Source organism: Hippocampus guttulatus, chromosome 5 (genome assembly GCF_054856545.1).
Source record: "Hippocampus guttulatus isolate MCC_2025c chromosome 5, RoL_Hgut_1.0, whole genome shotgun sequence".
Lineage (NCBI taxonomy): Eukaryota > Metazoa > Chordata > Actinopteri > Syngnathiformes > Syngnathidae > Hippocampus > Hippocampus guttulatus.
In genome coordinates, this window is record NC_141265.1 from 8417501 (window position 1) to 8429211 (window position 11711).

Here is an 11711-nt window from a genome sequence, read left to right on the forward strand (position 1 = left end):
AACACGGTTGTGTAGATTTATCTCCACGGAAGCTTTCAGAAGTGCAAGACGACAAGGCACCAAGTTAGAGTGCACGGGATGATGCCTTTGGGTTACCTTCTGGTATTACCCAGTGGAAAGGGCTTGGAAATGTCACTGTCAAATCTATTGGGATGAAATGACTTGAGCCACTCCCAATTCTACCCTTAGCACATACTCGGGGGAGTAACGTGAAAAAAAAAATGGAAGGGTGATTATTTTATTTTTTTTTGAGGGGGGGGGGGGGGGTGAGCGGTTAATACACACATGCATGTTATGTTAATCTACATAAAATAACATTTTGCTGTGTAAAAATCCCATGTTACACATGACCAGTGAAACCTAAATTCCGGTATGTGAAAAAACAAACAAACAATAATATGGCGGTGCGGCTTATATTCAACAATCTGGAAATGAAGGTTTTTAAATGGAAGTCAGTTGGACATGCGCGTCAAGAATTGGCCTCTACAGCCACCGCCGTACCCACCTGTGATTATTTCCTGAAGCAGGAAGTGATGTCATCGTCGGCAACGACGGACAGCATTAAGCAAGTAAGCATACATGCATAAAGACAGGTTTCTTGAAGACACCTAGGCAGGCCAGAAAAGTGCAGAATACATCATCAACACGTGGATGATGACGCAACACAGAAGTGGCCGATATTTTTGGTCATCATTATTGGTTCACTGCTTGTGGATAATTTCACTTTGGCCTTAATTCCATGACTACAACCCTGCATCTTTGAACGAAATGGCTCTTTGAGTATAATGTTGCAGACCCCTTGTCAAACAGATATACTAGCCCAAAGTTAGCTGGGATGGCCTTGAGCTCACTGTGCCCCAAATGAGGACATGCGCTATAGAAACGGGGCTTGAAACAATCAGATCCACAGAATCCACCATTATGACCATTGTTAACTTGATTATTGCGATTCAGTCCGCCTGGTGTGGGGACCAAATGTGTCCCCAAAGTGACCTGAGAACAGACGATGTCACTCAAAATGTCACGTTTACGTAAATAAATATGGTCCGACATGTCGAGGGGCTGATCTTTTTATCGTCTCATATCTAAAGAGTAGCGATCTGGGAGGAGGTAGACATGTTTGGTGGAAATGAGGTGAGGCTTTTCGATCTCCTCATTTTATGGAGACGTCTACTGAAGAAGACTTCACGTCATCGCAGAATAAATGAACCGTCTGCATGGCTCAACCATGACTATCACCACAAATTTCCACTTGATGCTTTATGTCAAATTATAAAGTCAGTAATAATACTCAGAATAATTTTGCAGAATCACAGACGATTGTCTGTAGTCTCGCCAGGATTCTTTCCCAGGTTGCGTGGAACACATATTGGGCTTTTGATGACACATTTAGGTTTGAGAAATGCGACCTGACCGTTCAGACTGAGGTTGGATGTAGAACCAATCTAAGACCACATATGGAAGTGACCCAGGTAGGATGTGAATACAAAAAAAATCAAATATGGGTGACATTTGGGCAAAAATTTCAGATTTGGATCACAATTGGCAACAGTCGGGGTGTTTTTAAGAGGCACGAAGAAAGGTCAGTAAGCATGACATAATGCTGCCATAAATACTGAGTAAGATTAACATGATGAAAGGTGTCTTTCGTACTCAGCCACGTACCCATTAGTCTTCATCGGTGCTGGTGTGTGAGCTGAAAAAGTCATCTTCCCATGATGCTTTGAGATGTTGCTCCAAGGTCTTTGCGAGTGCCATCACAGCTGGTGGCATGAGCACCACGCAGGCTGCCAGGCCCGAAACGCGCTCCTTCATGGGCGTTTCGCTCTCCCACTCACCCGTGTCGGTGTTGAACACGTGAACGTATTTCATCCGTTTGCCTTTGTTGTGAGAGCGCCCTGCCAGTACGTGGATGCGATGATCCAACACTGCGATGCCGGGCTCCCCATGGCCAGCGGGGAGCGAGCTCAGTAAAGTCCAGGAGTTGTCTGAGGGCTCAAAGCACGCCATCTGGAACACATGATATAGAGTACAGTGCCATGAAAAAGTATTTAAACTCTTCCTGATTTCTGTGTTCTTTGCATATTCATCACACACAAAAAGGTTTCAGTTCATCAAGCCAATTTTAATATCACATCGCGACAACCCAAGGAAATACAAAATGCAGTTTCTAAATGCCAATCTAATTTATTTAGACACACACATACACAAAAAAATAAATCATTCAATCTAAACCTACCTGTCCCTTTGTAAAAAATCTATTGCCCCCTGAACCTAAACATGGGTTGGCAGCAATAACTGAAATCAAGCGTTTAAAATAATTGGTGATTAGTCATCCACATCGCTATGGAGGAATTTTGGCCCACTCTTCTTCACAGAACTGCCAAACCACCGCAGAGTCAACTGTGAGGAAGTGCTGCCTGCAAGCTTCCTCATGCAACAAATGAAAAGAGAAAAATATGCCGTTGTTCTACCTGTAAGACATCCCGTCGGTAGCCATACTCGTCATTACTTCCCCCAATGACATACAGGCGTCCGTTCACAGCAGCCATGCCGTGCCATGCTCGCCCCACCGGCCCGTCAGCACATGCTGTCCATTGGTTGGCTGCCGGGTCAAAACAGTAAGTCTCTCTTAGGTACGCCTGCCCTCTGCGTCCACAAGTGATGTAAATGTTGCCATCTACCACAGCTCCAGCATGCGCGTAAACCTATGATGAAGATTGCACTGTTAAGAGAAGGCTGCATACATTTCTCAGAGTGCTGAGTATGTAGCGCCCTCGTGTGCACACAGGCATAGTTACAGTACATACCTCTCTAATGAGAGGGGACACAAACTCCCAGGTGTTAGCGTGCGGGTCGTAACGCTCCACCAAGTCCAACTCCTTGCTGTAGTCTCGACCGCCGATGGCGTAAATGTGGCCTCCTACCACGCACACGCAATGGTCCGCGTGCTGATGCTGCAAAGGCTGGATGGAGCACCATTTGTTGTGCCGAGGGTCATATCTAGAGAGTGAGAAGAAGAGCAGATTACAAATGAAGTGAGAAAATGTGGGCGCATTCAAGGCCCGTCATAGAAGATTGCACAAGTGATTTCATGAGTCAAAAGCAGGGGTGGAGCAACATGGTGGCCAAGGGTGGCTGCAGCCACCCCACTGGTCACACCCAGACCTTGGGGAACATTGTGATATTTTTGGCATTTTCACAGGGATGCAGTATTCTTAGACCCGTGATGTTTATATATAGGTATATAATTAAAGAATAAAGGGACAATTGATCGGAATGCAAACTCTAAAATAACCTGCCTCAAATGACTTCTCAGTCATGTTGTTTTCTTGCTCTGGTGTGAAAGTAATTCTTTGGATTGATGTTGAGTGTAATAATTCAATATCCTTAATATTGAATTATAGAGCAAGAAAACAAGATGACTGAGAAGTTATTGTTTTTCCAATAATCCACAGTCTTGGTTTCATGGAATAAAACAGGAACAACATTTTTAAAAGCAACATTTAGATGGTGAAGAATTCAGAGACTTTTGTGTCACTGTACGTTTTGATTTGACATGATTTGAATGAATGAACTCTTTATCGCACCATACAAAATGGCGCTAGTTGCTAGCAAATAAGCACATGAGAAAAGCAAAGAAATGGCAAATAAAATGGCATTTTCTAGTCAGTTAAGCTTAGCAAAGTGTTGCTTTTTATTTTGACTTGTTCTTGCTTGATTATGAGTGTAACGGGCATTGTTTTGGATATGTGTACATTTTATTTGATGAAACCCTGACGATTGATAGTATGATACAGAACGATGCACGCAAGCATAAGCCAGCCCTGGCCACAACCACAGAGGTGTTGTTTGACCCTGGCAACCCCACAGAAAATCTTCTGGCGACGCCCCTGGTTTAAAGTATTAAAACAAAATATTTATGTACAGAAGGCCCTACATATTTAGCCAACTCTCCACTTTTTGACATCTTCTGCACTTGTTTTTTCTGTTTTTAATTTTCTTATGGTTTGTTTTCCATGGCAATTATAGGGGACATCAATTTTTTTTGTAGATTTATGCTATTCGCGGTCTAGCTCAGTTCCTAACCACCAGCTGGGGTACAAAGTACATTTGCACACGGGAACCAAAAAGCAGTTTTGATTGGCCTGGTTACTTTGATGTTTTTTAAAAAAATGTATTTTAAGTGATTATTTGCCCTTGCATTTAAAACGAACTTCAAATGTGCACATACAAAGAAATGTTGCCCCTTTCTTTTGGTATAACTTTTTGTGTTTATGTTGATTGATATAAGCCATATTGGGGTCCTGACCTCCAGCAGCGAGTCTCTGCACGAAATCCACTGGTATTCCTGTCTCCACCAATAAGATACACAAAGTTGTTGAACACAGCAATTCCCTGATTGGACATGCGAGGACTGTTCACTGCGTCAAGTGCCCTCCACTCTTTCCAGCTGTGGTGGAACACCTGGAACAGGGGCTCACTGTCCATATGAGAGGTGGATGGGAACATCCCCCCGAAGCCCAAGATGCAGTGGTAGGTGGAGCGAGGCTGTGTAAGAGGACTCTGAAGGACAGGTTGCCATATCTCCTGCTCGTGGTAATGGAGGGCGGCGGACACGGTTTCCTTTAGCGGGCACTGATCCAGTTTATTGTGCAACCTCTGCAGCACTTCTTTCTCCATTAGGCAGAAGCGCACGGCATCAAGCATCTTGAGGCTGTCCTGCAGTACAGCCAAATGAGCAACATTTAGACTTCGAGTGAACCCGCGCTATTTTGTGGTTCATCGTTCACAACCGTTACACCGCGAAAAGCAATCATTCCGATTTTGAAGTTACGCACCTTCAACGTAGTACCATGTTGTGCTGCAACATACCTGGCAGCACTGAGTTCTACTGGAAGAGATGCAGTGTAATTAAGAGCAAAACGAGGAAGACAATCTCCCCAACTAAACTACACTACCGGTAATTGTTGTTCTCATAGAGCAAGGGGGTCAAACTCATTTTTGTCACGGGCCACATTGTAGTTAATGTTTCCCTTGGAGGGCCGTTATGACTGTGAAACCAAAAAAAGAATAATGCTCAACTATTAATTTAAATGACTGTAATGAGGGGTTTGGTAAAAAGAAAATGCTTACAGTACCTCTCCTACTTATTACATAGGAGAGTTTGAAATTTTGGTACAGATTTTAGCAAGCATCATCGAAGTTGATGTGTTTGATTTGCTTTCGCGGGCCACATAAAATGATGTGGCGGACCAGATCTGGCCCCCGGGCCTTGAATTTGACACCTGTGCCATAGAACCTCTGCTCTTATTATATTATCACGATATGATATGCCTGTGAGCACTGTTGAATGCTTTGTTTGTAAGTGCTGCTGCTCCTCGTGTGTTAAAGTAACAGCTGTTTATGATTACACCAGTGAACTTTTTTTATTTATTAAATCTTTCATCATTAACTGGGGATCACTGCATGTGCAAGAGCACTGAATAGTGTTGTCTTTTGTGTGAGTGACAGCAGAGTAAAATAACAAAAAACCAAACATGGACACATCCGACTGACCTTTAAGTACACCTGGTCACTCTCCACCTGCTCAGGACTGTAGTGGTAGTGAAGCGCTGTGTCATACACCTCATTCTCACTTTGCACCTCCAGCTCGTCACTGCTCAACACTCGGAAAATTTCCTCTTGGGGGAGCCGTCGGTAGATATCCGTGTGGGACAAAGCCTGCAGGTTGTTCAGGATGTGGGAGTGGACTCTGGCATTGAGCTGCCGCAGTCCGTAGAGATCAGCGAGGTGATGAATCTCCAATATATTGCTCTCTTCCAGCCAGGAGAAGAGGAACTCGCAGCAGAAGCCAATGACGTCCTCAAGCTTGTGAAAAGACAAAGATGAAAATTGTTTCCAAGCATTACTTCGCGGAAGGCCAAAAGTTGGACAAAATAGACTTCAACCAAAATGAGTGATTCTTGATTGTGAGCATCTCAAGCGGAGACGGGCCACTCTGTTCTTTTATCTAGCCCCCAACGCATTCCCATTATCAAGAGTCATGTAACTTGTTGTCTGGAGCCCTGATCTGGCATCCTTCCACATTCCCAAAACATGCTTGTTTGGTTCCTTAAAAACAAAATGGTTCACATCGGTGTCAGTGTCAGTGTGAATGGTTGTCGGTCATCCTGCGCCCTAAGGGTGGCCGGCAACCAGTCCAAGGTGCACCCCGCCTCTCACGCAATATCTGCTGGGATCAGCACCATATTGACCGCAACAAAGTGATGTGGAAAATGGATAAATTTATGTTTGTATGGTTGGTAAAGGAATTGTGATTACAAACCTACATATTAATCTACTTTTTATTTTATGTTTTATTTCTTATGTATCGCAGAACAAATTATGTTTAACAATGGAATGCTTCCATATTTAATAATGTTGTGTGTTACCCATATATTACAACAAGGCAAGAAACCACACCTGCACCAATGTGGCCGCTATCAGGATTTCCTGCACACAGTCCAGGTCTAATTCGATCTTTGAAGTGTAGATATAGTCCAGTATTTTATTCATGGCCAAAAATGACACGCCATGGATTGGGATCTCATTCTGCTGCATCTCTCGAAGGCCCCCGGTGAACATCCCCCTAAGGAAAACATTGACATAGTGTTAGCGAACGGTTCCTCCTGAAGTGCACCACCACCTCCTTGGTCTTCTTCACTCTGATGCAAAGATTGCTGTTTTTGCACCAGACTTATCGTTGGTCGTGATGCGTCCCACTACCGCTGTGTCGCCCGTGTATTTCAAAATTTCAATTCACCCCTATCTAGTTGTTATTAGTCCTATAATTCAGTTCAATAATAAAAGATAACCTTGGTTATCGATTGTAGGAGGCGTTTCATGTACATACATGTAGGTCACCAGGTTAACCAGTGGGTGTCACCATCGTATTTATTCTCAAACAAACCTGTATAGTACGAACTGGACTGTACTCAGATGTTTTGCAGGTGTCAAAAGAGAAACGAAGCAATTGAGTTTTTGCCCAATGTGATTTCGCCATGTTATGTGGTTATTATTTGCAAAGTTTCGTGTGTTGTGTAACATTTGGTTAGAGTTGGAAGAACAAAACGTGTTTCAATAAACTGTTTAAACGCAACCTCAAAAGACGTTAATCCACCAAACGCGATCGATTTATCAACGTGTCAAACAAACACTAACTGTCGAGTCACCCTCAGTAGCTTCAAAATGGACTACTTAGCCACTGTACCCACCGTCCTGTTTTTTTTTTTGTTTCGTTTTTGAGAACGGGGACGCCCCGTGTACAGTATGTGAGGTCACATGAAAAAGACACTAAAAAAGTATGCACAGAATGTATAAACTCATTACAGTAGGGACAGTTGTGGAATTCCTCACACTAAAAACCTATGCATGATATGTCACAGATGATTTACTGCACAGCAAATGTGATGCCCCTGACAGGCTGTTAATTGCAATTAGGCTTCCAGAAGCGTCATATTAATACAGTATAGTAGTGAAGTGTATAGTTAATTTGATTTTGTATGTGCTAACAGGAGTTATTTGAAGCATCGTCACAATTTCAAGACGCGTTTTCACTTTCACTTTTGACAAAAAAGGCAGTACACCACAGATGTTTCGAATGCTTTACCTAAAGTAATCGCAGGCGGCAGCGAGAAGCACACGGTGGCCGTGGATGGCTCGTCCCTCCACCAGCAGCACCACATCCGATAGGATGCCTTCTTGCCGGAGCCCCAGCAGGCTGTCCAGCAGGCTTTGGGAATGGGCCGAACTTCTATACGTCTGTCGGCTAAGGCGAGCTGAAGAGCCATCGGAGTTGCCGGTGGCCGACCCGCCCACCAGACTAAGCTGTTCATTGTGGGCCATCGCAGGACTGTGTTGTTGAGGCTTGATCGACTTAGACGGCTGGCGCTAGCATTATCAAGACGACTTCATGAAGCGATTGAACAAATTACCCAGAACAAATCAACAACAGGAAGAGGAGTGTGGGTTGCTGCCGGGGTGGTTCACTCGCCAGGTCACAGTACACATCCAAATAAACTGTTCAAATTCAAGTGCACGCATTAAACCTCGAATCGATCGATGTCCAGTTGTTACCTCACGTCAACATGGATAGATGTAAACGCAGCTCGCGAGCTAACGTTAAAACGTTAAAACCTCACAACTTGAAGGTCAAAATAAACGTTTTTCAAATACACAACGACAGCAACAAACACAGTAGCGCTAGGAGAAGCCCGACGTTTTTCGCAGAAATTTGGATTTTCGAGTGACAGCGATGTGATTTTTGTCGTTTGTTGATATGTTTACTTTGAGGTGCTTGATGTTGATCTAATGTCCTATTGGTCCGTCTGTTCTTATTCTCCCGCCTACATGTCCGTGTGAGCCAATCAGAAACGTACAAAAATAATAATAAATTGAAGCAGTTTCAAATAGGGTATCATACTTTATTGGAAAGAATATGCAGTGACATCCACTCGATCCGTTTTGTAATTTTTAGTATTTTACACTATTACACAGATTAAATAAATCTACATGCATTTCTGGCGCTTCGTACAGTAATATTTTTTATCAAACACTAGAGGAGGCTCTTGACAACAGAATAATTGACCTTGGTCTGATATATTGCACTCTTGATCAAGCTACAGGCGATTAATATGGTGCACAACACGAACATTATTAATTTGAAGCGTTGTTGATGATGATGATGATAATAATAATCGGGTCTGCTGTGTCATGCGTTGAAAATTTGTTAGAGACGGCCCCATGGGCCAAACATATTCGGCAAGCTTACTGGGAAACAATTGTATAAAGAAATCGTCTGATGTTTCCACTTTCCTAGAAATCGAGGAAAGTCTTCATCGAAATCATTGCCTTGGACTTTCCAAGCATTCTGACACTGCATCCTGATTTCTGCACCTCTTCCTCTCCCATGTCTCGGTTGTTCTGGGGCAGCCAATCTTCATTATTGTCATCACTATACTCATCACTGGAATCAGAGGGAATTTCCAGAAGTATTCTATTGGCATCTCTATTCTTTACTGCACTACCAGCCTACAAAATGTTACCAGTATAAATTACAAAGTGCAAATCTTCTGAAACAAATTACATTTTAAATAAGCCATACTAAAAAAAGAAGCATCCAATTACAACCTACATAGATAAAACAACCAAATTGACTTTTACTGGAAAGATACTAACCAGTAACAGGATGTCCACTTTATTGGACACATGGGTAATCAAAGTTTTCAAAGCAAAAACAATACTGTTGTTTAGGTGTTCCTGCTTATCAGTATATATATATATATTTTTTTTTTTACCTCAAGGGATCTCCTGGAATAGAAGGACTGGCAGGATAGCAACATTGGATGGAGAGGATGTTTACTTGTAGTTAAAAGGAACCGATAAATACATGTCAAAAGAGGGTAGCAGCAGAGAGCATTGTAAGCCCTGATGGGCAATTCTACTGTAGAAACCATTGTATTTAAAAGAAAATGGCTCTTAAAACCCTGTTGATTGTAGGAACCACGAGGCACCAGAATGCTAGAAATGAAGACTCTAAATTGCCCAAATTATGGTTTGCCACTTTCTGGTTGCAGTGTTTTAGTTCTGCAAGTATTTTGTTCAGCGAGAACAGACAATCATGATGTAATCACATAAAGGTCATAACATTTTTTTTATCTGGCGAAAGCAGTTCTCTACTTGATACAAATGTGGTGTTATATGTGCCATTCATATTCTACAGTTCATCTTGCAGTGTTACAGGTGGGATGACATTGGGCGAGAGATGGGGTACACCCCCTGGACTGGACACCAATCAACTTCAAAAACATTGTGAACAGGAAGTGATCCTGAACCTGCAGTATTGACTTTTTGTTTTTGGAGTTTCACCCCAACATCAAGCCGGGGAGAAATGCTTCCCAGATGATATATGGAGAGGGACAAGATCCGGCATTCCTTCCATTTTTCTTCATGGTGAATGTAAGGTTACTACCGGTTATTAACGGCTGTTAAAAAACTGCAGTTGTTTGCTTATACATTCAAACTAAAGCTGCTGCAGCCAACACAAGTGACATCATGCAGGCTGAAAATGCAAGGTTACAATGGTTTTTTTCCCCAATCTTTATATTGACCTTTTGTATTTTAGAAAACCATTTTAACTTGTATTCATTTTTATATAGCTGTTTTGACTATCAGCTTCAAGGCTTATTATTGCTCTCTGCACCTGCCTAAAATAAAATAGAAAAATAAAACAAAGAAACTGTTCTTGAACATGAAGCTGTGACTCCAGTGTTACAGTATCAGATTTGGCAGATTTGGTATAGCCAAGTTGAGATGATGAGTCAATTCGGAAATTTATCAAAATCACGCGTAGCTTTTAAGGGTCTCAGGCATAGACACAGGACTTGAATAAATAAAAACACAATTTATCTGCACATGTGGGTGGGAAAGCCAGGCAATACAGTATCCCGTACACGACCAATTGCAGGTGCAGGATGAGTTGCCAAAGCAAATAAAACCATCTTGTTTACTAGAGAACTTTTAGCATAGGTAAAACGATATGATTCCCACACCTCATTAAAATTGTTGTCAACAGTTTTGGGAAACGCTAGCAAAATACCAGGTCGTATTCAGCTCACACTGGTAAACAACATGTCCAGGTATGGCATCAGTCCCACCAGGACTGACAGCAGGATATTGTTCCATTTAATGGATGCATCAGCTCATTGTACTTTCGTATTTTCATTTCATTTCATTTTGTAAAATGGATGGTTGGATGAATTTGTGATTGATTTTCATGCTTGCTTATTCTCCCGTTTCTGTCTCTTGTTGGACTTGGGCAAATTTTCTGGTCCAAAAAGCTCACTGAATTTTTTGATATTAGAGCAAACTTGGACAGGTTTGTCAGACAGAACAAAAATGACCATTTCTTCTCAGGTTTCAGGGTCTTCAATGTGGTGTTGATACAAAGGACGAAATCCTGATTTAATGTGGCCTTTTGGGGTCCCTGCAATCTGACATTTCCTTATATGAAGTGCTCTATGAATAAAGTTGAGTTGGCCACCAGTCATTTTTGTCCAAACAAACAAATGGTAATCATAAAATGACTTTTGAACATATTGGTCCGTAAAATGGAAGTCAAGACACACATTTTCTTGACAATAATATGTGCTATGCACTCCCACTAGTCGAAACACAGCATTCTGATGAATATCAAATTTGTGGTCCATGAATTAATCAGCAAACCCACTTATTTTTACCCATCTCAATACGGAGCCAGTTTGCCACTTGTTGTGGACTGAAAATGACATGACAGTTCTCTAAGGGGTAAGGGATCCATTAAATCAGGGGTAAGGAACTCAGGTTCCTCGAGAGCCATATTCTGCCTGTTTTAGACCCCTCCCTACTCCAACACACCTGATTCAATTTTTCATGATCTTTTTTTTTTCTTTAATTCAAGAAGAATGAAAACAAATTGCGATCTTTATATTATTATTGTATTTCATACAATAGTCTTATAAGTAACCACTGTACATAGGATTCAAGTTGACCGTCACAACCCACGCGCACTATTTAAAACGATAGATTCTGTACTCAAACCCCCTCTGCCTACTTGCTTGGATTCTTCACCCGAGATGTGCAACAGATTCCTTCAGTTTTTCATTGATAAGGTCTCTACAGCTAGGACTCCG

At 42.1% G+C, this 11711-nt stretch overlaps 1 protein-coding gene across 2 annotated transcripts in view; it reads right to left on the bottom strand.

Moving 5' to 3' along the window:
- The window catches only part of klhl22 (kelch-like family member 22), a 9518-nt gene extending 1183 nt beyond the window's left edge, over positions 1-8335 (bottom strand). Inside the window, exons 1-8 of one of the 2 annotated variants that reach the window (XM_086111676.1) lie at positions 7652-8335; positions 6466-6631; positions 5560-5871; positions 4313-4722; positions 2811-3003; positions 2475-2708; positions 1666-2010; positions 1-608 (exon numbers count right to left, since the gene is read on the bottom strand). The exon at positions 1-608 is cut by the window's left edge and continues 1183 nt beyond it. In XM_086111676.1, coding sequence (XP_085967802.1) covers positions 1669-2010; positions 2475-2708; positions 2811-3003; positions 4313-4722; positions 5560-5871; positions 6466-6631; positions 7652-7887 — 1893 coding nt within the window. In that variant the 5' untranslated portion in view covers positions 7888-8335 and the 3' untranslated portion in view covers positions 1-608; positions 1666-1668. Of the gene's footprint in view, positions 2011-2474; positions 2709-2810; positions 3004-4312; positions 4723-5559; positions 5872-6465; positions 6632-7651 lie in introns of both variants that reach the window. The other variant, XM_086111675.1, reaches the window with a different exon arrangement.
- Between the last annotated feature and the right edge of the window lie 3376 nt (positions 8336-11711).